Source organism: Scardinius erythrophthalmus, assembly GCF_964197995.2.
Source record: "Scardinius erythrophthalmus genome assembly, chromosome: 17".
In the NCBI taxonomy this organism is placed as follows: Eukaryota; Metazoa; Chordata; class Actinopteri; order Cypriniformes; family Leuciscidae; genus Scardinius; species Scardinius erythrophthalmus.
The window spans coordinates 13,401,074-13,423,952 of record NC_138237.1 but is presented as its reverse complement, the minus strand read 5'-3'; the positions used below and the strand labels follow the sequence as shown (position 1 = coordinate 13,423,952).

General features: G+C 38.8%; 1 protein-coding gene across 13 annotated transcripts in view; it reads left to right on the top strand.

Moving 5' to 3' along the window:
- The window catches only part of ehmt1b (euchromatic histone-lysine N-methyltransferase 1b), a 41,601-nt gene that overhangs the window by 11,582 nt on the left and 7,140 nt on the right, over positions 1–22,879 (top strand). Inside the window, exons 1-20 of one of the 13 annotated variants that reach the window (XM_081389977.1) lie at positions 6,736–6,815; positions 6,961–7,143; positions 12,638–12,725; positions 13,021–13,514; positions 13,668–13,830; positions 14,383–14,546; positions 14,780–14,941; positions 15,111–15,179; positions 16,893–17,010; positions 17,128–17,265; positions 17,696–17,841; positions 18,334–18,477; positions 18,657–18,883; positions 19,121–19,315; positions 19,435–19,517; positions 19,600–19,706; positions 19,905–20,027; positions 20,154–20,255; positions 21,736–21,840; positions 22,010–22,164. In XM_081389977.1, the coding sequence (XP_081246103.1) occupies positions 12,680–12,725; positions 13,021–13,514; positions 13,668–13,830; positions 14,383–14,546; positions 14,780–14,941; positions 15,111–15,179; positions 16,893–17,010; positions 17,128–17,265; positions 17,696–17,841; positions 18,334–18,477; positions 18,657–18,883; positions 19,121–19,315; positions 19,435–19,517; positions 19,600–19,706; positions 19,905–20,027; positions 20,154–20,255; positions 21,736–21,840; positions 22,010–22,164 (2,741 nt within the window). In that variant the 5' untranslated portion in view covers positions 6,736–6,815; positions 6,961–7,143; positions 12,638–12,679. Of the gene's footprint in view, positions 1–6,718; positions 6,816–6,960; positions 7,144–8,702; positions 8,719–10,952; positions 11,209–12,637; positions 12,726–13,020; positions 13,515–13,667; positions 13,831–14,382; positions 14,547–14,779; positions 14,942–15,110; positions 15,180–16,892; positions 17,011–17,127; positions 17,266–17,695; positions 17,842–18,333; positions 18,478–18,656; positions 18,884–19,120; positions 19,316–19,434; positions 19,518–19,599; positions 19,707–19,904; positions 20,028–20,153; positions 20,256–21,735; positions 21,841–22,009; positions 22,165–22,879 lie in introns of those variants that run through there. The other 12 variants (XM_081389967.1, XM_081389975.1, XM_081389978.1 and 9 more) reach the window with 12 other exon arrangements.

Below are 22,879 nucleotides of genomic sequence, written 5' to 3'. Positions count from 1 at the left end.
CCGCGAGAGCGGTAATAAGCATACAGAGCCGTCTGCTCTCTAATCGCTCTTGCGTTACTTTGTTGACATACACAGATTGGTTAGCACAGCGCCGCGCCGCTTTAAGTCAAACACACCTCATGTCTTCAAGCCATGCAATGGATTAGGTAGGCTAGCCGTTTATTTTGAAACATAATTAACCACGGGTCCAAAAACCCTCCAAGCAAGTGATTTTACTGAACATAAGCACTACTTGCCACAATGCCACAATAAAAGTACATAGAATAAACAATAAGTAATAAGATTCTGGTGGATGAGTGACCCTCCAACGTTTCAGCAGTACACTTCTATTCTGTGGCACATGGTAAATCAAGGCCTGTCAATCAGCGCGAACAAACCATTCTAAGCACGCTTCAGTTGTAAAACAGTGTCCGATTGGTCTAGACACATCATCCCTTACCACTGTACCCATCCACCACACTCATGAGATCCAGTTTCCATTAGAAGAGCTTTCAAAAGACATTGGAAAACACTGCATCATGATCGCGACACAATGGGATCCCGTAAGTCCTATAGCTTTAGCCAAGCAGCATGTCATGTCAATGATCTGTGTATTGTCTTATGTTGCGTTTGGGCTCGTTCAAGACCACCTTCTGTAAACAAGATACATGATCTACTATGGTTTACTAATGTTTTGCGTTTGTATATTTTTCATACAATTACTTGCTATAGTTTGGTCTCTAACTGAAACAAATATGCTTGTTGTATTCAGCTAGTTGAAACCTTTTCAACGATATATGAAACAAGTCTATCTGTTATGTACGATGATTTTACAGATCTCATTTTTATATAAAGCATTTATTTTTTCACGCTATGAAAATAGAGCACATTTAATATGTAATTTAAAAGCACTTGTTAACTGATAGTCATATTGCCTATATTCACTCTGTAAAGCCAAGCTTCTAAGCTTTAAAATGACTCCTATTTTTGTGTTGGTTAAGCAAGTTAAGTATGGTGATTAATTAGTAAATTTGACTGACAGTCAAAACCTGTCATCAGAGAAGCGTGATTTACTTTCGAAAACAATTTTGGCCAAAACCAAATTTCTTTCGTTTATTTTATTGAATATTGGCAAAAAATTTGATGCATCATTATTAAAAACAATGTTTTGTATAGTTTTATGGTAGTGTCACAGCTTTAGCTTTACAACCACAGTTTTAACACCTTTTGAATCAACCTTTGTTCTTATTGTTCATTTATAGTTGTCTCTGCATATTGCATGCATGTTGTCTGTGATATTTTTTTAGATTATAAACTACAGATTTGAGACATGTTTTATTTTGTGGATATACTCATGCCACTTGCTTTGCAGAAATCAAAGGGAACTACATTAGACAAGGTCTCAACCTCATTTGCCCTGTTAGAAAGCAAAAATCGAGTCTGATTCTTTTTCTTTTGAGTGGTTTAATCATTTCCAGATTGTGTACATTTTAATGATCTTTGATTTACAATTCCTGTTGACATTAAATTTTAAACAACTAGATCTTGTTTATCATGTTGCAGGAAACAGTTTGACACGTAATAATTCATGTTTATGTGTAAATGCATATTTTGGACTTATCAAATTCAAATAAAACATTGATATGCTTATTCAAAAATGTGCTGTTTATGTATTGCTTCTCATTCTAGTTAGAAACCTTTGAAATATCACAAGGTAATAGATTGAGGAACAGCATTAGAGACTCCAAAGAGCCATTGATTGCAGCTAGATGCCGTTCCATAAAATGGCTGCAGTGTTGTTTTTTTTCTGCTCTTCCTTCTTCGTGAAGAACAGTAGAGCTCAATCTGAGCATGCTCAGTGTGGGCTATGTCAGAGCTTTATACAGCAAGCTGGTCATGTGACCTGTGCTCAGGGACGGTGCATGTGTGGGAAGATAGCTAGTCATTTGGATAGTGTAAATTTGTTTTCTCCTCCCCCATGAATGAAGACCACTGCTTAAGGCAGGTACAACCTTGTTGCTGGAGGTTTTACCCTCTAGTGAAGCAGGATTATTTCCATCTCCATTTTTGCTTTTGTGGTCAAGGGAACAAGCATTGCCAGATAGCTGCTGCTCCCAACTGGTTTGCTGTAGGTTTTTTGAAAGGAATGGACCTGGTACTCTAAAAATCTGTTGTTTTGCAGCTTGAAAATTTGTGTTTCTTCTAATTTAGGATATCATCTGATTCACCTGTCATCTTTCTGATTAACTGATTAAGCTCATGCTCCAGGATCTGTAGAGCTGGCCTGTCTGAAGTTGGGCAGGAACTTGTAGCAGTCTCAGTGCTAAGACTTTGTCCTGCGCTCATCCCAAATCTGACAAGCAGAGGATTTTTAAAAGGATCAGCATGGATGTTTTTCTTTTTTTTTCACATCTAGCTGTACCCAAAACCGTATTCTAGTTGTGTACCATGGGTCTTGATCAGCTTGACAAGAATAACCACAAATTATCTCTTTAAAGGTAAAAAGGTAGCCTAGATCTCTTAAAACTCACTTGTCAGGTCGTCAACCATTAGAAAAATCTGTAGCCTCTCAAATCTTGTTGCACAAGTTCTTGTCATGTCTTAGACAAGAACATTATTGGCATTATTACATGGTTTACTGAAATGTTTTTGCATTTGTCTTCAGTGGCAGCAAAGAAGAACTTGAAAGTGGGATAAACTTGAGCAGCCAAGCAAATCGAGCAGATTATGCAGGGAATCCTTGATGCTTTTCTTGATACACGAGTCACATCGGCTGCCTATAAGCAGCAGTGCAAAACATAGTCTGCTGCTCCTCTTGCTGGCAATGCGCTAAAGTTTTGCTGGCTGGTCCTGGTGTAGATTCCATTGAAGTGAATCCTAGGATCCCTCTGCATATGTAATAAGCTCGTTTGCATGCCTGAAGCCATCTGGATTTATTTTCTCAAAACACAACTCTACTTGTGTGTTTGTGTGTGCGTGTGTGTGTGTGTGTGTGTGTGTGTGTGTGTGTATTTCTTTTGTGATAGGGTGATTAAAAACCAAACTGTAGATTCAGAAGAAATGCAAGGAAAGGAAAGGCCATCCAAAAGGGTTGTGATAAATAGCCTCACTGTCACTCTCTTTTCTCTTTGTTTGTATTTCTCCCTCCTTCCTTCTCATTCTTTTCCATCTTTTTGTTGTAGAAGACCAGGAACGCATAGAAAATCTTAGCTGCTTCCCAACTGGAACATAGGAAGCAATATTGTTGCTCGGTGGAAAAGATTTTCAGGGCCCTCAATATGAAAAACATGGCTTCTGAGAAAGCAGACTCTCAGTGTCAGTTGTATGAGGTCTGACTACAAAATGGCAGTGAAACTCCTAGTATGCAGGCTTCAGTTGTGAAGCTCTGTTCTGTGGTGGTGTCAGTAGTACAGTTGTTTGGCAGAATTACGATTAAGAGACTTTGCCTGCCTCTGCCAAGTTTGGAGGACGAGGCCTTGAATCGTGTTGAGAAATGATTCTTGCAAAATCAAAAGGAATTTCATGAACTTTCATTCTTGTTAAGATCTATTTCTTTGCTGCAAAATTTGAGCTATTGTGCAAAACATTCATAGTTTTCAAATAGAATGTAGCCTATTCATTTCCATATATTGCATCTTCCTGATGAGACTGGCCATGATAGCCTACAATTTAGGTTGAGTGTAGGGGTGGGAGATATTGACAAAAATGGATATCTCGATATTTTTTTCCAATATCTCGATATCGATATTCAGACGATATTTTTGCCATCCTTCAAAGAAATGTGTGCAAACTGGCAAAGAAGGTCCAATTGGTCTTTTGACTTGCTGCATTTGACCTATGTAGGCTATAGAAGAAACAATAAAGGAGCTAACTAAACAGAATCTGAGGAAGCCCCTATCTTTTTCCACTTACAAAAAAAAAAAAAAAAACGGAACTAGGCACCTTTTGCAACAGTGATTATTAAATCAAACAACAATATTGTTGATGATAAATTCAAAGTAAAAAAAAATATTTTCAAAACGCTATAAATCCATCAATTTTTTCCCCAAAACGCTATAAATCCATCCATCCCCCCCCAAATAAAAATTGATGGTTTGTCTTTTAAAAAAATTCTTTTGTCTTTTATTTTTCGTGTTTGCATTTATGAGGAAAAAACAATATTACATGTCAGTTCTCCATTATGGACGCGAGTGCTCTGAAAGCGGCAAAAAGACTAAAGACTTTCAAACTTTCACCGAGACCTCAAAAAAAGCCAGAACAAAAGCCAAAACAACCAAACAAAAACCAAAACAAAAAGCACAAAGCCTTTCTTTAAGACGAATTTCGTTTTGTATTAATTGTATCTTAATTTTAATAATTTTTTCATTAACCAATTTCCTGGATTAATACATTAAAATTAAATATAAATATAGGCTAGCTATCACAACATAAGGCGCCGTGCTTGAACTGGAGATTATATCATCATGAACCGAACCGTAGCCTACTCGCCTCACAGGCCTAAAAAATGTGAAATATATTTACAGAAAACTGATTCTAAACAAAACCATCCAAAACAAAACAAAACTATAGCCTAATAAATGTGCATTTCTCCGTTGCGTTCACAGCCTACTGCGAAGATCGCGAGTCATTATAGCCTATCGTCAACTTCATCTTTGCAGCCGACACAGAAATTAATAAACAATTAAAATGTCTTATTGCAATATTTTACATATTCATAATCATTACTTTTGGTGGATCTTTGAGGCAGCTTTTTAGGTTTATGGCGTTTTGGAAAAGAGCTCTTCACGTAACGTTTCACCAAGGCACAGCGGCCCTTCAGCACATAAGAAAAAAAGAAGAGAAAAAGCACGGACTTACTAATTACGAAACTTTGATGTGGTTGAACAGGTGAAACAGTCACAAATTCCTCTGCAACTCAAACCTTCTCAGTACGAGTTATGAAGGAAGAGAACAGCATTACAGTTTTCAGCGCGTCCTCCTCTGATTGCTGTGTTCTGACTGAAAAAGTGCGTGCAGGAGCATATGCGCAAACGGTTTGTAAAATGTATTTTTGTAAAATGACATATGATAAAATAAAAATAAATCATATATCATTTTAAAAACGGTTTTGCGCATGTGCTTCTGCGCGCACTATTTCGAATTTACGTATGAGTTTTTGACGACACGGGACGGGACCATGGGCTGGGCCACTCGGAGGGTGCTTCCGCAAATAGTACTGCCCTACTGTACATTATTTAAAATCGCAACATATAATTGTTTAGAAGGTTATTGTGTGCGTTATTTGTTTTCTCTTTAACTTCTTTCAGCTCGTTTCATGTTTGGGGGGTCGGATTGTACAAATTATGAAATATTCGATATCCCAATTTTGCATATCGTCCAGACAACAATTTGGATATTATCGTCTAAACGATATATCGCCCACCTCTAGTTGAGTGTGTTCTAATTCACATACACTACTGTTCAAAAGTGTGGGTTCAGTAAGACTTTTTATTGGCATTAATTTTTTTTTTTTTCAGCAAGGATACATTAATCAGAAGTGGCAAGTTATTCTAAATTGTAATAATATTTCAGAATATTACTGTTTTTGCTGTATTTGTGGTCTTGGTGAGCATAAGACTTCTTTCAAAAACATTTAAAAAATCATACCGATCCCAAACTTTTGAACGATAGTCTTTACCATTTAAACAATAATTTCGAAGGGCTTTTCACTTTAAAAAATATCTGTGAATTATGATTAGCTACTTGCTGTCAGTTTCAGGTGGTTTTAGGGGCGGGGAATTCTCATTCTAAATTGTTTTATTGGGCAAAATTCAGTTCAGCGCAAGAAGAGTCTTATTGTTTTTGTTTTGTTTTCCCTGCAAAACTACAAAACTGTGTGAAAGCTTAGAAACACACTAGCATATTAATGGCCTGAAAGATAATAGACATGGACCTAACATTTTTTCTTTATTTCATGGAATATTTTAAATAGCATTTTCATTGGAAAGAGCAAAATGAAATAGCCATAATTTCAATGCTTTTGTCTTGAGCTAGTCTGTTTCCTCATGATTAGTACAGCTTGTTGAAATATACCAGATTGTGCTGTTGAAACTATATCCATGTATTTGTGAAATATGCTATTCCTCAAGTGTCTTTTAAAGGAGTCGTTTTACCTTCATAGACTTTACACAGCCCTTGTTAAAAGTGCAGAATGATTTCAGTTTTGGATACAGGGAAATTTAAGCTGATTCGCAAAGACCGTATCCTATCTTCATTGTTTTTCATTAGCCCTTGCAAGCAATTACATGCTTGACCACCAGCTCGTATATAAAGCAGTTTATTTCTGTCTTGAAATACAAGTGTACCAAACAGCTTGTTTTCTGACAGATTTGATTTATACCAACATTAAAAATGTATTTTTTTTGTCAGTGGCTTCTCTGGGCCTTGTGTCTCTTGTGACATCCGTGGCTGTGCCCTACAAAGGGGCTCAGTGGAGATAAAGACCTCTTGAGAGATGACAACAGATTAAGGATAACACGGTCTTGCTCCTGGTTCCTGTGGTAGACTGCAGAGCTTCATGTTTCTATTGCTTCACCATACCTTTTCTGGTCCTTTCCAGCAATGAAATGGCTGCCTGAATTCGTTGTTGCCCTGCTCTCAGGAGAAAAAAAATTTGAAATTTGAACTGACTGAGCATGCTCAGTGTGAGCTTTAGCTAACTCGACCGACAGAGGGAGCCTGTAGGTCACATGATCAACAAGCCGGTTGAATGCTTGCATGCGGGAGGAGAAGAGAAAAGAGAAGCAGTCAGCTCGAAGCTCTTTCTCCCTCAACGGAGGCCATCGTTGTGAAAGCAGGTATGAAACCAATGGAGGGAACACCTTCTGTGATTCAGTGCTTGGGCTCTTCATCATGCTGGTTCTGAATGTGCATCGTTTGCGACTCATCATCTTGATTCCTTGTGTTTTGCCATCACTTACTCATCTCACCCTTCACTTTCAGTCCATTAATGTTCAGAGGAGAGGAACGCTCTGAGAAATGACTGAAATATGGCACCCAGACTTCCTCTGAAGCTTTGAGCCAGTGCTGTAGTCAACGGCCCTCTAAGCTGAAACAAGAGTGTGCAGTGTCAAAATCCGTTTGAGCTTGAAGCCCTCAACAGTGGCTTTTCCTTCCTTTACAGAGGTCTGAGTCAACGTTTGAAGTCTTGGGAGAAAAAACAGGGGATTAATAGCGTCTGTGGTCAGATGGTTGTTTCTTCTGTTGGCACTGAGTATTGTAAAGCAAGGGAAAAGGAGTGGTTTCTCAATACTAGGCACGCAAACAAGTGGTGGTTCAGTTTTATATGCTCATGTCTCATTTTGAATCATCTCTTTTGAGGTTCTGTGCCTTAGTTTGTATTTCTTCATTTTGCCTGTTTTGTCATCTTCATTGATCTGGATCTAGATTATTTTGGATGCCTCTAAAGAGTGGAGACTGCATACTATTTATTCTTTTAAAATCGAATTTATATTCTTTTTAATGCAGTGTTACTGTGTTTATTATAAATGATTTATCTGTGCACATCATTTTTTGTTAATTCATGCACCCTCGTAATCTTTAATCAAAAGCATTAACGTTCGCTCACAACATCTTTTCTCTGATGGTTTGTTCACTAGTCCAGTGACGTGAATAATCTTTTCTAGATGGACAAAATCAAGTCCTGCCCTCATTTTTATTGTCCGAGAAGCTGTTTCACACAGAAAAGAAGATCAGAATTTCTGTTTCACACCGACATTAAATAGTATTAAATATGGTTACTTTGAATCTAAATCTAAAAATGTTTTACCTTTGGCAGTCAGATCATATATTGATGTTGGAAATGGCTGATGTTACTTCTGGTTCATTTGTTGTACACTGGAAATGGGCTGGCAGGCCAAGTCAATTGTAGGTGCATTGCATTGTGGGAGACAGTATTTCTCATTGTGCTCTGACTCATAATTTGTACAATTTGCCAGATAGGTAATCTGGTTATTTAATGCATAATGTGCACAGTATGCAATTCATATTGTATCCTGCAGAAATGGTAAGAGTAGGCTAGTATTCGAACATAGACACATTGTTCAGGAAGAACAAAGTTTGCAGGCCCAGACCTGCCGGTGTGAAGAGACTAGACTAGAGTACTTCTGAAAACCTGTTTTTTGTATGTTTCCTGAGAGAAGCATTTGAAATAGGCCCAGTTGCAGAAAGACTTTAATAAGAAACAGGTTCTGTGACGAGACTGATGACAGTTTAGTGGTTAGTCTTTGCTGCAAGACCCAAAGAATGAGGCCTGTTGTTTTTTGCCCGACCTTCTTATTTCTTGGTCTTTTTATGTCTTCAAATGCGAACTGACTAAACACAGTGGTATAAAGTCATTTTTGATTTTCATTTTGTTTGGTTCTGCATTCATTTTGGATCCATTTTGAGATGTATGACGTAATCCTTTATAGTTTTTATGTATCAGACTTGTTTCAGTCCTTATGTTGCTTTTCAATGGATTGGTCACATTGTCCTGTGCCTTGGCTCATATTTTGGTTTCTTCATTGATTGCCATTCATGTTTGAGTCACAGCCGCAGCTGACACACCATACTGTGGCTTCGACTCTGACGTTTGGTTGCACACGTAACTGGATATTAAGCTGAAATGAAGGTGTGAATCATTTTTAGGGCTCTCATATTTCATATGTCCTCATTAAGACATTGCGTTCTCGGCTGCAGTGTGTTGAAGCTATTAGGAAGGTAAGGCCAGCAAAAACATTATGGGGTTTTGTTGTTTACACTTTAATCTCAACTGCCGAGTGGCATGAGGCCCGTTACCTCTTTATCTACAACTCATATTATTCAAGTTAAGTCTTAAAAATCCCACTGGGCAGCTGGTTAATTCTTAGCAGATACCAGAAAAGCTGATCATATCCATGTGGAACTGAAAAATCTGTCTATTGCTGGAGAGTTGAAAAGTAATGCTGCGTTTGCGGCGCTCTCCGTGGACACTGAAATAGGTCATTAGTGGGAAAAATATTTCCCAACTAGCTTTTGATAAACCGCAAGCTGATTTATTTTTCTGTATTGTAGTAGGTATTTATTTATGAGAAAAAAACTGACATTGTAAAGTTAAGTGAGTGATATCCAGACGATGTTCAGACAGGTTGTGTTTTTATTACAAACCCCAATATAGTCTTATGTGTGCGTATAATTTTTAGCAGTATAAAATAGTTAGGCCTATTTGATATCAATTCAGTTTTATCGATTCATTTTTTAATTACTTCTCAATTCTTAATATTAACTCTAAATGTGTTGTTCGGCGTAGATAGATGTTGGTCTCCTATCCCCAATCCACCCAAATCCCAATCCAGTACCCCATATCCAGTGGAAAACATTCCCTGCCTGGCTCGTCGTATCAGTAAACACTGTGTTTACAACATGGTGGAAAGGAGCAGGAGGCCCTTCCCTCCTCTTTCCTCTACTGAGCATGTCCCCTGTTTAGCCTGTAGGGGGAGATCAAGGGAAACAACTGGATATTCGCTGTCAAATGCTTTTCTCTCAATAAGAGGAGTGTGGATGCTGATATCTGGGATCTGGTTCAGCTGGTCTGGCGACAAAAAGATCACTGGAGTTAATACTCAAGGTGGTGGTTTACAATATTGATAACATAAAAGGCCTTGACATGATTTTGGGATACTCTGAATGGAAAATGTTAATTTTGGTTTTAGTTTTGGTAGAAGTAGGGAACTTGGTGTTCTCTTTAGTTCTCATTAACATCTAAAGCTAGTGCACACTGCACAGACTTGGGTCCTCTGTCTTGAAAGTATACTGAATAGATTTCTCTCGATGTCTAACAAAAAAAAAGTGTGTTTAAGTCATAAAATTACAGAGGTCCATTGAGTGTGTGGCCATTTTAATTGCTCTACTATGAGAGGGATTTACCTTTCAAACTGTATGTTTGAAGCATGCTAATTAAATATGAAAACCTAAAAGAAAAAAAAAATGGGATTAATCAACTTGGCTAATTGGCTAGTCTGTTGTTATTAGTCGACCATTGTTGATCAGTAGACAACACTATGTCAGTCCATATGTAATGAACTCTTAATGTTGGTAGCAATTGTCGGATATTTTAAACCCCTTATCTTTGTAACTAAAGGTCTTTAGTTAAAATGTGCATTATTTTGGGCAACTATTTCTTTTTCTGAGACCCTGTCATGTTTTAGGAGGAAAATTGTCTATTCAGCTATTCTCTTTATGCCTCAAGAATGTTCTTCCAAGATAAGGAAAATAATGCTCTAAACTAATTTCTGAAGAAATCTAGACCAATGATTCCCAACCAGGGGTAGAAGGGGGCACCTGATAGTATTTGGTTTTGTTATATAAAACCTATTAGGCATTATCACTTCAAATATAAACATGACTGTACTGTCAGTGTCAATTGATTTGAATTAATATTATTTATCTTCTGATATGTTTTTACTTATTAAACAAAACAATTAAGACACTCGTAGACTGTCATATATAAAGACTTCAGTCAGAAGCAGATTTCTTTACTGTTCTTCTCATTAACGATTGTAGCCTACTAATGACTGTGATATATAAATTGAGCTTTGGTGCTACTAACTTGCCATGTAACAGTCTGCAAATGAATTGATTATCTGCTGTTACTGTGGATGGAGGGGTATTTGATGGGGCAGTTGAGGCACAGAAGACAAACGGTTGGGAAACCGCTCTAGACCAAGGATTTGCATACAATTTGTTGCTTTTAAAAAAGGGTACACTCAAAATGAAAGGCGTTTTGTAATCTCCAAGGTATGAATGCTGGTGAGACAGAGCGTCTCAATGTGGCAGACCTCAGAGTTTAACCACCATCTGTTGGTCTGATTTGATAAGGTGTGATGGGTTCTTTGCAGTGTCAGTGGGGCAGATCTTGCCTGGTTTGGTCAGGGAAAAGGGGGACTTTTATTATGAAGTGGCTCCCCTTGTGGTGAGAGAGAGGAACAGAAAGCCACACGACCTCCTTTGTTGCAAGAGCAGCTCCAACGAGCGGCAGACATTTTATGGCTGCGCAAAGGAAGGCAGCCGGTGCATCTGCCAATCAGATGAGGTCTGGGGATCGAGGCTGGGGTGGGGGAGGGGACAAACGGTGGGAGAAAGCTTGGATTTGCTTGTAATTACTGCACCCTGTGACCTACCTCTTCCTTTTTGAGCCTGGCTGCAGAGATTCACTCCAGTAGTTTGAGGCTGGTATGTGAGTGAGACTTTATGCACCACTTCAGTTGCATGGCTTGTAGAAATATACTCAACAAGTCTATCTCATCACCTCATTCCTTGCTGTTTGTTTCCTATTGTGTTTTTTTTAAACATTTTTTTTTCAATGACAAGCCAATTGGGTGAAGCTGGAATCCTTGATGAAGGTGATCACCTGACATTATTGCAGGTTTCTTCTGGCTACCTGGGATGTGGGGTAGTAAGTTGAGTAGTAGCTCAAAGGTTTATGCATGATCTTAGGTGACTTCCCAGGCCAAAGTAAGCTTGACTTGGATGGGAGTCCTGTAGATGTACATTGTCTTCAGGAACGAGACCTTTAGGCATTAGGCACTCTTTCTTGAGTTGCGTTTTCTTGTCATCTCGTTACATCTCAGGTATGTGGCATATCTGAGAGAACCAGCATTATGTGCTTGTTATGTTTGGCAGAAGGGCAAATTTTTTCAGATTAGAAATTTTTTGTCATATCCATCGAGGTCTGTTTTTGGGACTCTCCATGCATCATTAGAGAAGGCTTTCTTGGAAGTCTCTGCTCTTTTTTTAAACGTGTCTTTGTTTTTGCAGGGAGATCAGATACTCCTTGCTAAAAAAGTGATTTGTTGCCAGTGGTTTGTTTTGCTTCACTTATCGTAGCAGGAGAGATGTCCGCATGGGCTTGATCAGTCTCCGGATCAAGCCGTCTACTTCCAGTGGACCAGTTGCGAAGAAAGAAAGTGAACAATTCAACCAATACATGAAAAATGAGAGTGAGAAAAAAGTGGCAATTAGGGAGCAAGAGCACGCTGAGCCTCGGCATCCACTTGTTCTTCCTGTTTGTATTATTATAGATCATATGATGGTATTGGGCCTTGTCATAAAGATGTATATTTTATTCTTGTATGGACTTTTCAGGTGTGATGAACCAGTAGGCGTTTGTTGAAACCAGTTGTGGCTTATGGCATTGGGAGATGTTGAGTCTCTTGAAGATATTACCTTGACTCAGGAGTGATTGACAGCTCAAAGCCCAGCCAATCAAAGCCCTTGTTATTGACTGAACCTGTGGGATAAGCCTCTCACATTCCCAAGGGATATCTCCATGCTTTTTTCTTCCTTGCCAGTGTTTGTGATTTGTTGCCAGTGGCCATAATTATTATCTGCTATTTTGATAAACTATTTCAATCCAAACTCTAATTTGATCTGCTTTTATACTCATGCCTCTTTAATAGTTTTAGACCAGTTATTCCTGCCATGGACAAATGTGACATTCCTGGACATTTATGAAGTTTCATTAATTGGCTTTGTGCACTCTCTCCCCTTTCTTTAAAATTATATTATTTGTCAATCCTCTAATAGTCATGTTTTGCATACAATTTTTTCCCCATAACATTTCATATGTAATGGAAATCCAATAATTCAGCTGTGTTTTCAGCCCTCCAGTTTGGCCAATGGGAATTCGGGCAAGAGGGAAACCATGAAGTCTGAGGGGACAAAAGAGTCTCGCAGTGATCAAGAGGATGGTAAATACAAAATTTGTTTTAATACATCTGAATATTTGTGGTTGACTCTTTATAGGCGAGTCTTAACACATTTTGACTCGTTCCTAGTGAGTTATTTACATTTTTTTGCGAAAAAGATGTATTATGTATATCAAAGATGTATATCAAATATTATGTTAACTTCATCCACATAGAACATTAGTCCTACCTAAAAAAAAAACCTCATTGTGCCAACTTGATTTGAACCCAGAAAAACAATACCGTAACTGTTAAGATCGTGAAATCAATTAATCTTTTTCTGTTATTTTTCTTGTAGGAGGAAATGAAAATCACACGAACGGGCGACCAGAACCTCTCAGAGAGGCCACCGAGCTGAATGGGACCTATGAAAACACGGACACAAAGAGAACTGAACAGAACCTTTCTACACAAGGATCACCAGCCCGATCGTCATCCATGGAGAACGGACTGTCAGAGACTGAGCCGCCCCATGGCTCTACAGTGGGCAGTAATGGATATATTTTAAGCAAACAGCAGGAAGACACAGTGTCAGCTCCACACAGGACTAACTGGTCCCCCATAGGGGGTTCCACACTGGGGCATGGGACTAAAAGCTCATCACCTTCAGCTTCTATGTTGCGATCCCCAGACCAGGGTTCTTCAAACAGTGCCGCAAACCTAGGACTAAGCCCAATGGAGAGGCGAGCGGAAACAGAGACTAAAAACGGCAGAGTATCGAATACACCTCCACCAACGATACATAGAGCACGCAAAACTATGTCAAGGCCAGCCTCAAACCAGACACTAAAGGTATAGATGATTTACCGCCATGAAATATTTGTCTACATCAGCTGCACTAGTCATGATAGCTGAACATTCTACAATACATTGTTTTGGTATTTTTATTTTAGGTCTGCTCATGAATCATGGATACATATAATCACATTTCTGTTTCTCCTTCAGCTTTTGAATAGGGAAAATAAAGAGCCAGTCGTGGTGAAAGATGACAGTGTGGGCAAACCAGAGGCAGTGCAGCCACAGCCATCTCCAATCCAGAATCAGCTACCTCAAAGCCAAACTGATGCCACACCTGTACCAAACATCACACCAGCCAAGCCACAAACAGGTTATAAACCGTATTACCTTTCTTTGTACCTTTCACTCTAATGATTTTTTAACGTGGCATTCCATTTTAGTTTTCTTTACATACACACATCTGTCGAAGAATTTAGAGAAGGGCGATATATCAGTATATTAATATAACCAGTTATTGGTTATTGTCATTTAGATGATTACCTTTGCTGTCAATTAATCACCAATATTGCTCACCTATAGTTATAATTTAATATTAAATTGTTTAAAAATAAATTTATTCTTTAGCAAATCATTACTTTTTTTATACTGATTGAGGTTTTTTTTTATTACATTTTTTTTATTACATTTAAATTAAGTAATGAATTGAAAATAAAGTATGATGTATGCATATTATTTATTTTAGGCACAGCCAGATGTTAATATTTAACTTTGAAATCAAACACAAATTTTTCTTTCAAATTAAAATGCAGATAATCTAACCTGCATTTTACAGTTTTACATGGAAATTATTACCTTGCTTTTACAGAGAATAAAGTGCTTGAACAGGCTTGTATTCCAGAATTCTCTCTTTATGCATTGACAGTTGAACCCAGACCTGTCTCTCCCTCAGTAGCAGCTGTGTCAAGGAAGAAGAAAAGAAAAATGGGAACATATAGTCTTGTGCCCAAGAAGAAAAATAAAGTCTTGAAACAACGCACAGTTCTGGAGATGTTTCAGCGTATGTCCCAGTCTCCACCCAACCCTCAGGTCAGAGATTGAACCACCAGATTCGCACCTAAAGAGTGAATAACTACCTTTTATGTTGTTAATAAAAGTAATATTTGAATAGTTGCTTAGATTGTTAGTCTGAGTCTTGACCATTATTTATCCTTTCTTAATATTTTTGCATTGCCAATTGGTTGACTTTTTCTGTACTTCTTGAGGCCAAGACATGTGAACCTTGACGTTAATGCCTGTCTTTTTATCCCTTGGCTTCACAGCAGCCAAAAGAGGTTGTACATGTGAATGGAGAGAGAATGGAGAATGAATCTGATGAAGAAGAGTCAGAGGAAGGAGAAGACACAGAGGATGATGAGGAGCTGGTCACTGAGGATGGAGCCAAAGCTTCACAGGAGGGACCCAGGATAGCTTCAATCTCTCAGGTGGGAATTCATCAACAAAGTTGCATGGACTCATGAGCCAATGGAAAAATGCTGTCATCAATTCTTTTCCTCCATCTTGCCATTTAGTTAAAATTTTAAAGTAGAGTGGCTTATCTAGTCATTACAGTTCCCTTAGAGGATGCTTATTCATTTGTTTTTCATTCATAAGCCTCTTGATGAAGAACAGGAGTCTGAGGAGTCACCGGATGGCGAAGAGGAAGGAGATGAATCAGACTTGGTGAGCTCCTTAACGTTCTCTATTTTCAACAAGTATCAGAAGAAACAGTATAACCAAAAGTCATTTAGATCAGGGTACCCGCGGGGTCTTAAAAGCATTGAAAAAGTCTTAAATTTGATAATCTCAAATTAAGGCCTTAAAAGCCTTGAATTTGGTATACAAAAAGTCTTGGATTTCGTTACAAAGGTCTTAATTTTTTTTGCCTTTTCTATGATTAAATTCATACCGTAACAAAATTAACTGTTACTAATGTAGACTAATTAAAAATTTGTCGCAAACGTTGAGTGCACCTCGCGCTTCACGTCATAGAAGAACGCGCAAAACGTGCTCACCCGTTACGATGGTTACTAATCAGAGCTTTTCTGTTAATAGAACATTTTCTACACGGTCTTTTCAGTAGTATCTGGCCACAGCCATCCACGCGCGCTCTCTCTACATTGTTGAAGAAGCGCGGATGATCTGAAAACACAGACAAGCTGGAGTTCAGCGATCTTCATTTGAGAAGATCTGTCATGAGCCGCTTGCGCTGTTTGTGCGACTAAATCTGCGATCAAAATGCAGGCTGATATACAGCAGTGTTTTTAATGTTGATCATTATGCAAGCAAGAATGCAATGTTTCCCGACTATCCACACGATTTCAAATGTGACATTGATTTTATACAACAGTAAAAAAAAATAAAGGGTAACATTAAGTGATGTACTACATTTTAAACAGTATTGTCAGGCTTATTGCTCTATTTTGCAACAAAATCCGTGGCTTTGACAAAGACAATGAGTTACCGCCACCTACTGGCGATTTTAATATCATATTTTTTATTAGTATTAAACGTTTTTTAACATTGAATATTTATTGAACATTGTTTTATTTAAAGCATTATTTATTTTTTAACGGTATTATAAAGGTGAAAAATGAAATGGAAAAATCGATTAAATGGGGCAAATATTATCCCTTAATGGAAAGATGTGACTGCAGTCGTGGAAGAGAGGGGGTACGGCACTCTAAAAAAACTGGAGAACTAAGGAAAAGGGATATGTAGAATTGCACAAGTGCTACTGCTAAAGAGTGCAATGTCAATACAGCCTGTTAGCTTAATTTTAATTTCTCATAAGCTTAATCGAATTGGCCTAGAGAGAATAATTATGACATTTTCTGTCTAAAGACTAGCCTACATGTAAAATAGCTACCAAATTTAAAGTAACTGCAGTTTGACTAAAAGTAATGACTAAAAGTTGACAAAAAATGCAAACACATTTCGTCAACTAAAACTATGAAAGGCAGAATGACTCAAATGTGACTAAGACCAATAAGCATTTTCGTCTGAAGATGAAGAGTAAGACTAAATCAAAAATGGCTGCCAAAATTAACATAGCACGCTACAACGCTGCTGCGTATGTATTTTATATGACTGATAATTTACATAAAATGTATTTAATTCAAGTAGTCTACTTGTACATAATTATTTTTTAGGGTTTAAAATGTATACAGATTTGACATTTTCCCCTCATACTTCTGTCGGAATTGGTACGAAGTTGGCATTGAATTTCATTTGAAATGGTATTAAAAAGGTCTTAAAAAGCCTTGAATTTAAGTTGGAGGATCCTGGGGGTACCCTGTTAGATGCAATACTTTGATACAAAAGTATTTCACAAATCTGATTTTTTTGCGCCTTTGTTTCAATTTGTTGCCTGTAAGTTACATCTGTTCTCCTCAGAGTTCGGAGTCCAGTTTGAAAAAGAAATGGAAAAAGAAGGCCAAGGGCGACCACGCCTGGCTTCGACCATCAAGGAAACGCAAGAGGAAACTTAAAGCGAAAACAGAAGGACTTTCTGGTACATAAAGTGATTTAAATATATGTTTTCCTGAAATATCTGCTGTAGGGCAACACATAAGCTGTTAATATGAGATAATTTACAAATATCTCTATGTCTGTCCCATCATAACTTCAGGAATGGAGTTCCAGTCTCAATCTGAGAGCCAGAGTTCCCCATCAGCCCCTCCTGACCACAGGAAAGAGTATAAAGAAGTCCCACTAAACTCCCTCAACCTGGCAGCACAGGAAGCCTTATTGACATCTCAGAGTTCAGGTGAAGCAAAATCCTGTGGCATATGACATTTTTGCTATTTAATTTGGGAAAGCATTGAATGATCTTGTAAATGAAAACAATGGTTTGCTTTTGACTATTTGAGGAAGTGCAAAAGGAGATATTCTAAGTTGTATATCTTAGACTTTTCCATTTGATTGATTTCAAGCGCAGCATCTTGAGAAAGATGCATTTGTGTAAAGTTCAGAGGATGAGTATTGTCAGGCCTTTGTGGTGGCCTCCATCTTGGATAAAATGAGTCATCAAGTCTCAACCGATGTGGTGCCACCTGGTGGTCAGTCTATCTATCCAATATTTATCATTGATATAGATCTGAGTATGAAGTAACATTGGCTCCCTGCTATCTGTTTGCAAAAGGATGGTTTTTCAGGACTTTCATGATTATTTGAGTCTTAAAGATGGTGATTCTTAGCTGTTTCAGGGTCAGTGGAGAGCACAGATGCTGACATGGTGCAAGAACTTCCCCTTTGCAGCTGTCGAATGGAGACTCCCAAGAGCAGAGAGATCCTCACGCTCGCGGACAGAAAGTGTATGGCAACTGAGAGCATTGATGGCCAGGTGAGATGGTTGCCCTTGTGAATATGTAGAGCAATGTTGGTTGAAGTGATTGCATCTTTCAGGAATGCATTGTCTTGCTAACATGCTGGTTCTTAAGTCTGGCCCTCGAGGTCCACTTTCTGATCGTTCTCACATGCCTGTAACTTTCAAGTAAATTCTGAAGACCTTGATTAGCTTGTTCAGGTGTTTGGTTAGGGTTGGAGCTAAAATCTGCAAAAACCTTGAGGGCCAGAATTAAGAACACCTGCTATAGACTATCTGTGACTAAATGTGATGAGGTGAATCATTTACTTCGGTTCAGTACAGAAGGTCCTGGGATTCATCTAACTGCTGAATACTTGGTATCTTCATGTTTTTTTTTTTTTTTGGTAACATTCTGTTTTGTTACAATACAGGTTTTATTTTTTATTTTTTTATTTTTTCTATTAACTCTTTTTAAAAGCTGAGGTTCTGAACTCTATTCTAATTGGTTCCCTGTTGTTCTGGGGATAGCTGAGCCGTTGTCAGAATGCAGTGCTGAAGCACGAGATGATGAGGCCTTCAAACTCTGTCCAACTGCTGGTTCTGTGTGAGGACCATCGCACAGGCATGGTCAAACATCAGTGCTGCCCAGGCTGTGGCTTCTTTTGCAGAGCCGTGAGTCTTTGGCTTTTAGAGAGAACGTTTTAGGTTTTGATTGGGTTTCAATGACAGCATGACAAGCCAATGGCCAAGAAATTCTTGACTAAGTGCATGTGTCTGAAAAGCTCCAGAGTTTTTACTTCAGTTACATTTTAGCAAACCACTCAAAGTGATTTCATGTGGCCATTGTGTAGGGCACCTTCATGGAGTGTCAGCCAGAGGTGAACATCTCCCACCGGTTTCATCGAGGCTGTGCCTCGGAGCTCAACGGTCAGAGCTTTTGTCCTCACTGTGGAGAGGAGGTCAGCAAGGCGAAAGAAGTCACCATTGCCAAGGCCGATACGACGTCAACTGTGCCTCTCAACCATGGCCTCTGTACGCCCAGCACCTCAGAGGGCAAAGCGGACACCACCACTGGAGGGTATGTGCCAGCTCTTTAATGATATAAACCTAAGTATCAAACAATTTTTGCACCATGCAGTTTCTAAAATTATTTTGGCTGACTTTTTTTTTTAATTCTGGGCTGAATTCAGTGCGGTTAGCTATATTCTGGTTTGTTTGCAATGAACCTAGGTAGGACATGTTGCTGGATCAGCATCTTTGTAGGATGTTTGTTTCTCCAACTTTTGCACTTAAATTGATTTGGTGGTCATCAAAGGTCTACTCGGCTCTCTGTTCTTGGAGAGGGCAAAGCAGACAGCACTTTACCCAAACATCCAGAATCACAGGACACATCTGTGTCCCCTGTGGGCTCCAAAGCTGGGTCTATAGGATCAGGATCTACAACCGGACCTCCACTTGGACCACCTAAAGAAACTTTGGAAAGTGTCCTGTTGGCTCTAGATGCAGAGAAGTAAGAAAACCAACTATTATGACCTTGAGCCACTTGTTCTATGCTAAAATAGGGTTTAATCATTATGTATGACTGTATGACTTGCACTGATTCATTCCCACCATTTCTTGTTCTCCAAGACCCAAGAAGCTTCGGTTCCACCCAAAACAGCTGTACATTTCTGCCAAACAAGGAGAACTGCAGAAGGTCATACTGATGTTGGGTAAGAGTGATTAGAAAAGTTGTTTGTTTTATTTTATTCATGGTTGTCTGCTTTGTGCTGGAAACCTTTTTCTCGTTTTCAGTGGATGGGATCGACCCTAACTTTAAAATGGAGAGCCAGAACAAACGCACACCGCTCCATGTAGCAGCTGAAGCAGGTCATCAGGAAGTCTGCCACATGCTGGTGCAGGTGAGGGTGAATGCTAGTGAACTAGTATTAACATGCCCAAACATAAAAAGTCAACATTTACTCACCCTCATGTTGTTCTAAACCTGGATGACTTTCTTCTATGAAACACAAGAGAGAAATCTTCTTCCTCTTTAGTAGTTGTCGGATCTCATTTGCATATACAAATACGACTCCAATGACTTTGACATTATTTCTCAGGCTGGTGCAAACCTTGACATGTGTGACGAGGACCAGCGGACACCCCTGATGGAGGCCTGTGAGAACAACCATCTTGACACAGTACGCTATATTCTGCGTGCTGGAGCCATCGTCTCTCAAAAGGTCAGCAGCCACAAGGGAGAGGATTGATAAGCCAGTCTGTTTAGTACAACATTCTGTAATCAAATGCTTTTGGAGGAACATTCACTCTTTGAACACTGATCACATCCTGTTTCCTTTTCTTTTAAGGATGTTGAAGGTTCAACATGTCTCCATCTTGCTGCTAAGGCTGGCCATTTTGCCATTGTACAACATCTGCTGTCTACAGGCCTTATAAATATTAACTGCCAGGTATTGGACCTTCTGTTGTATTAACATTTGTAAAAATGTTTTGGGAGTGTGAAAGGGTGTTTTGGGAGATTTCCACCATTTGAGTCATTAGAATCTGCCAAACATATCTGAGGAATTTCAGAAGAAAAATGCACCAATACTCCTCCATCCTAGTGAAAACTTTTCAACACATCTGTTTTTCCCTCCATCCTCGTAATGAGTTTCTCAAAGAGAAACTTTTTCATAAGTTATTTGAATGACACTGGAATTCAAAAGGCATTTTAACCACATTTGCTACAGATGTATTTATGTGCTGTTAAAGATAAACATTAGGTTTTGTGGACATTTTTGAAAATTCTAAAAATTCCTCTAAACAGCATGGTAAATATATGGTGTTGCTTTGTGCATTAAATTTGTACAATTGTACATTTAATAACCATAACAAAGAACTTTTAGCTTATCCATCTAAAAGGTTTTGTCTGAATCTTGAAGCATTTTGTTTGTATCTTAAAGCAATCTTTAAGCAAGGGCTTTAAACCAGTAGTTCTCAACTAAGGGTCCTGGTAATTTAAATGGTATTTTAAAATGATTTAAATTTAAATTAATTTTAAAAGTGTGGTTTCTAGAACTGGAAAAGTAATGTATATAAAAATACAAATAAAATCTTTAAACACGATAGTATTTTTTAAATAATGAATATGCATTTTTCCAGTTATGCCAAGCTCTAAAGTAATTCATTGCAAAGAAATTGAGTAAAACAAAATCCTGATCATTAGTAGCCTGGCAAGCCAGACCTACATCAAGATGTTAGGCCTGGAAACTCACCATAGACACGGCTCAATCCGAGGGGCGGGATAAACGGCTGTCTTTCATATTCCCTCTGCACGCAATAGGACAGCGCTTCAACCAACCAGAGCGTTTTCCCAACAGCGGAGCTAACGTTAGTTGATGGATTCAACTTTTGCCATATCTGGCCGGCAAACCGACAAACACATCTTCCTTTTTTTAAGAATAACTCAAGTGCCGTTCTTTGCTCTTTTCTCAAAGAAAAACTTAACTCCAAGTCCTCCAGAGTCGCGGACAAAGCCGATTCGAAAGACTGTTCTCCAGCAGCCGCCATTCTTTGTTTTCAAGTCACAGCCAGGTAACCATCGCAACTCTGTCGTCATATGTTAAGCCCGCCCCGCCTACTCTATAAGCGATGTGATTGGCCTGACCCAATTTAGGTTTTTGCAGCTCGAAAGTCTATGGAGAGTTTCTAGACTACCCTGGCTGCAAAATACATTTTGCTGCCGCTAGGGTGCGTCTAGATTTCTAGGCTAGATCATTAGTTATTTGTGCTTTGAATATTGTTGTGGATGATGGAAGACATTGGAGTCAATGATCCAGCAGCACTTGTGGTGAAGGGAACTTTATTGTATATCCAAATATACCAAAATGTTTCTGCTTGGAAGCCTTCAAAAGGTTGAGATTTCTAATGAAGTTGCATTTCCTGTCCCAGGATGATGGAGGTTGGACAGCCATGATTTGGGCCACAGAGTACAAACATGTAGACCAAGTAAAACTCTTGCTCTCCAAAGGGGCTGATATCAACATCCGAGACAAGGTATGTGTGCCGTGTTTTGTATCTGGAAACCTAAATTTAATGTAGCAAAATTACAGCTTAATCTGCCGTTTTACAGTATTTTTGTTGTTTACTTTGTCATATTTTCAGTTCTTTTATACATTTAGATGACTAAGTGTAATTTTTTTTGCAACGTCAACCTTGATTCTAGGAGGAAAATATCTGTCTGCACTGGGCGGCATTCTCTGGCTGTCTGGAGATAGCAGAGATCCTGCTGGATGCCAAGTGTGATCTCAACGCCGTCAACATCCACGGAGACTCACCACTGCACATAGCATCACGGGAGAATCGGATCGACTGTGTAAAGTGAGTAAATCTCCACTAGGGTCTTTTCTACTCCTGGTATTAAGAAAGCGTTTTGGCTGAACGGATCACAAATGGACAACGCTAAATACAGGTGAAAACGGGTTCTAAAACGTTTTGAGCTTGTCAACTTTCGACCACTTCCAGAGGTAGTTAAAAACGCATTCACCCAGATTGCTTTCATGTGGTCGAATGCGTTCGGACGGACACAAAAGACGACATACTCTTCGCTTAATGACTTGATGTGTAAACACTATGGGAAGCGTGCTTGCCAGACGGGTTTTAAACTTTGTTGGCTAAAGACCCAAGTTTGGTTTGAAGATGAAAAACGTACCAAGCACAATGTTCTCTTACCATTCCTGATTTCTAACATGCACTCACAGTGTTCGGTGTGGTCTTGTTGCTATCAGAGCAACTGTAAATTTAAAAAATTAAAGTTTTTTTTGGATTAAAATATCTGAAGACACCCATACATTTACCAGCCCATAGACCCTCCCCTCGAAGAAATCGGGACAGAAGTGGTTGAAAGTGGACAAAAGAGATGGATTAAAACACCAGGTGTAAACGGGTATGTGTCTGCCTCGTTTATTGTGATCCGAGTGACCAAAACGCATCTTAATACCCAGTGTAATAAACAGGGCCTAGGTGTTATCGATCAAGACTGATTATGGATTGATTGATTGATTAAACTCCCTTTCAATCTCACAGGTTTGTAGTG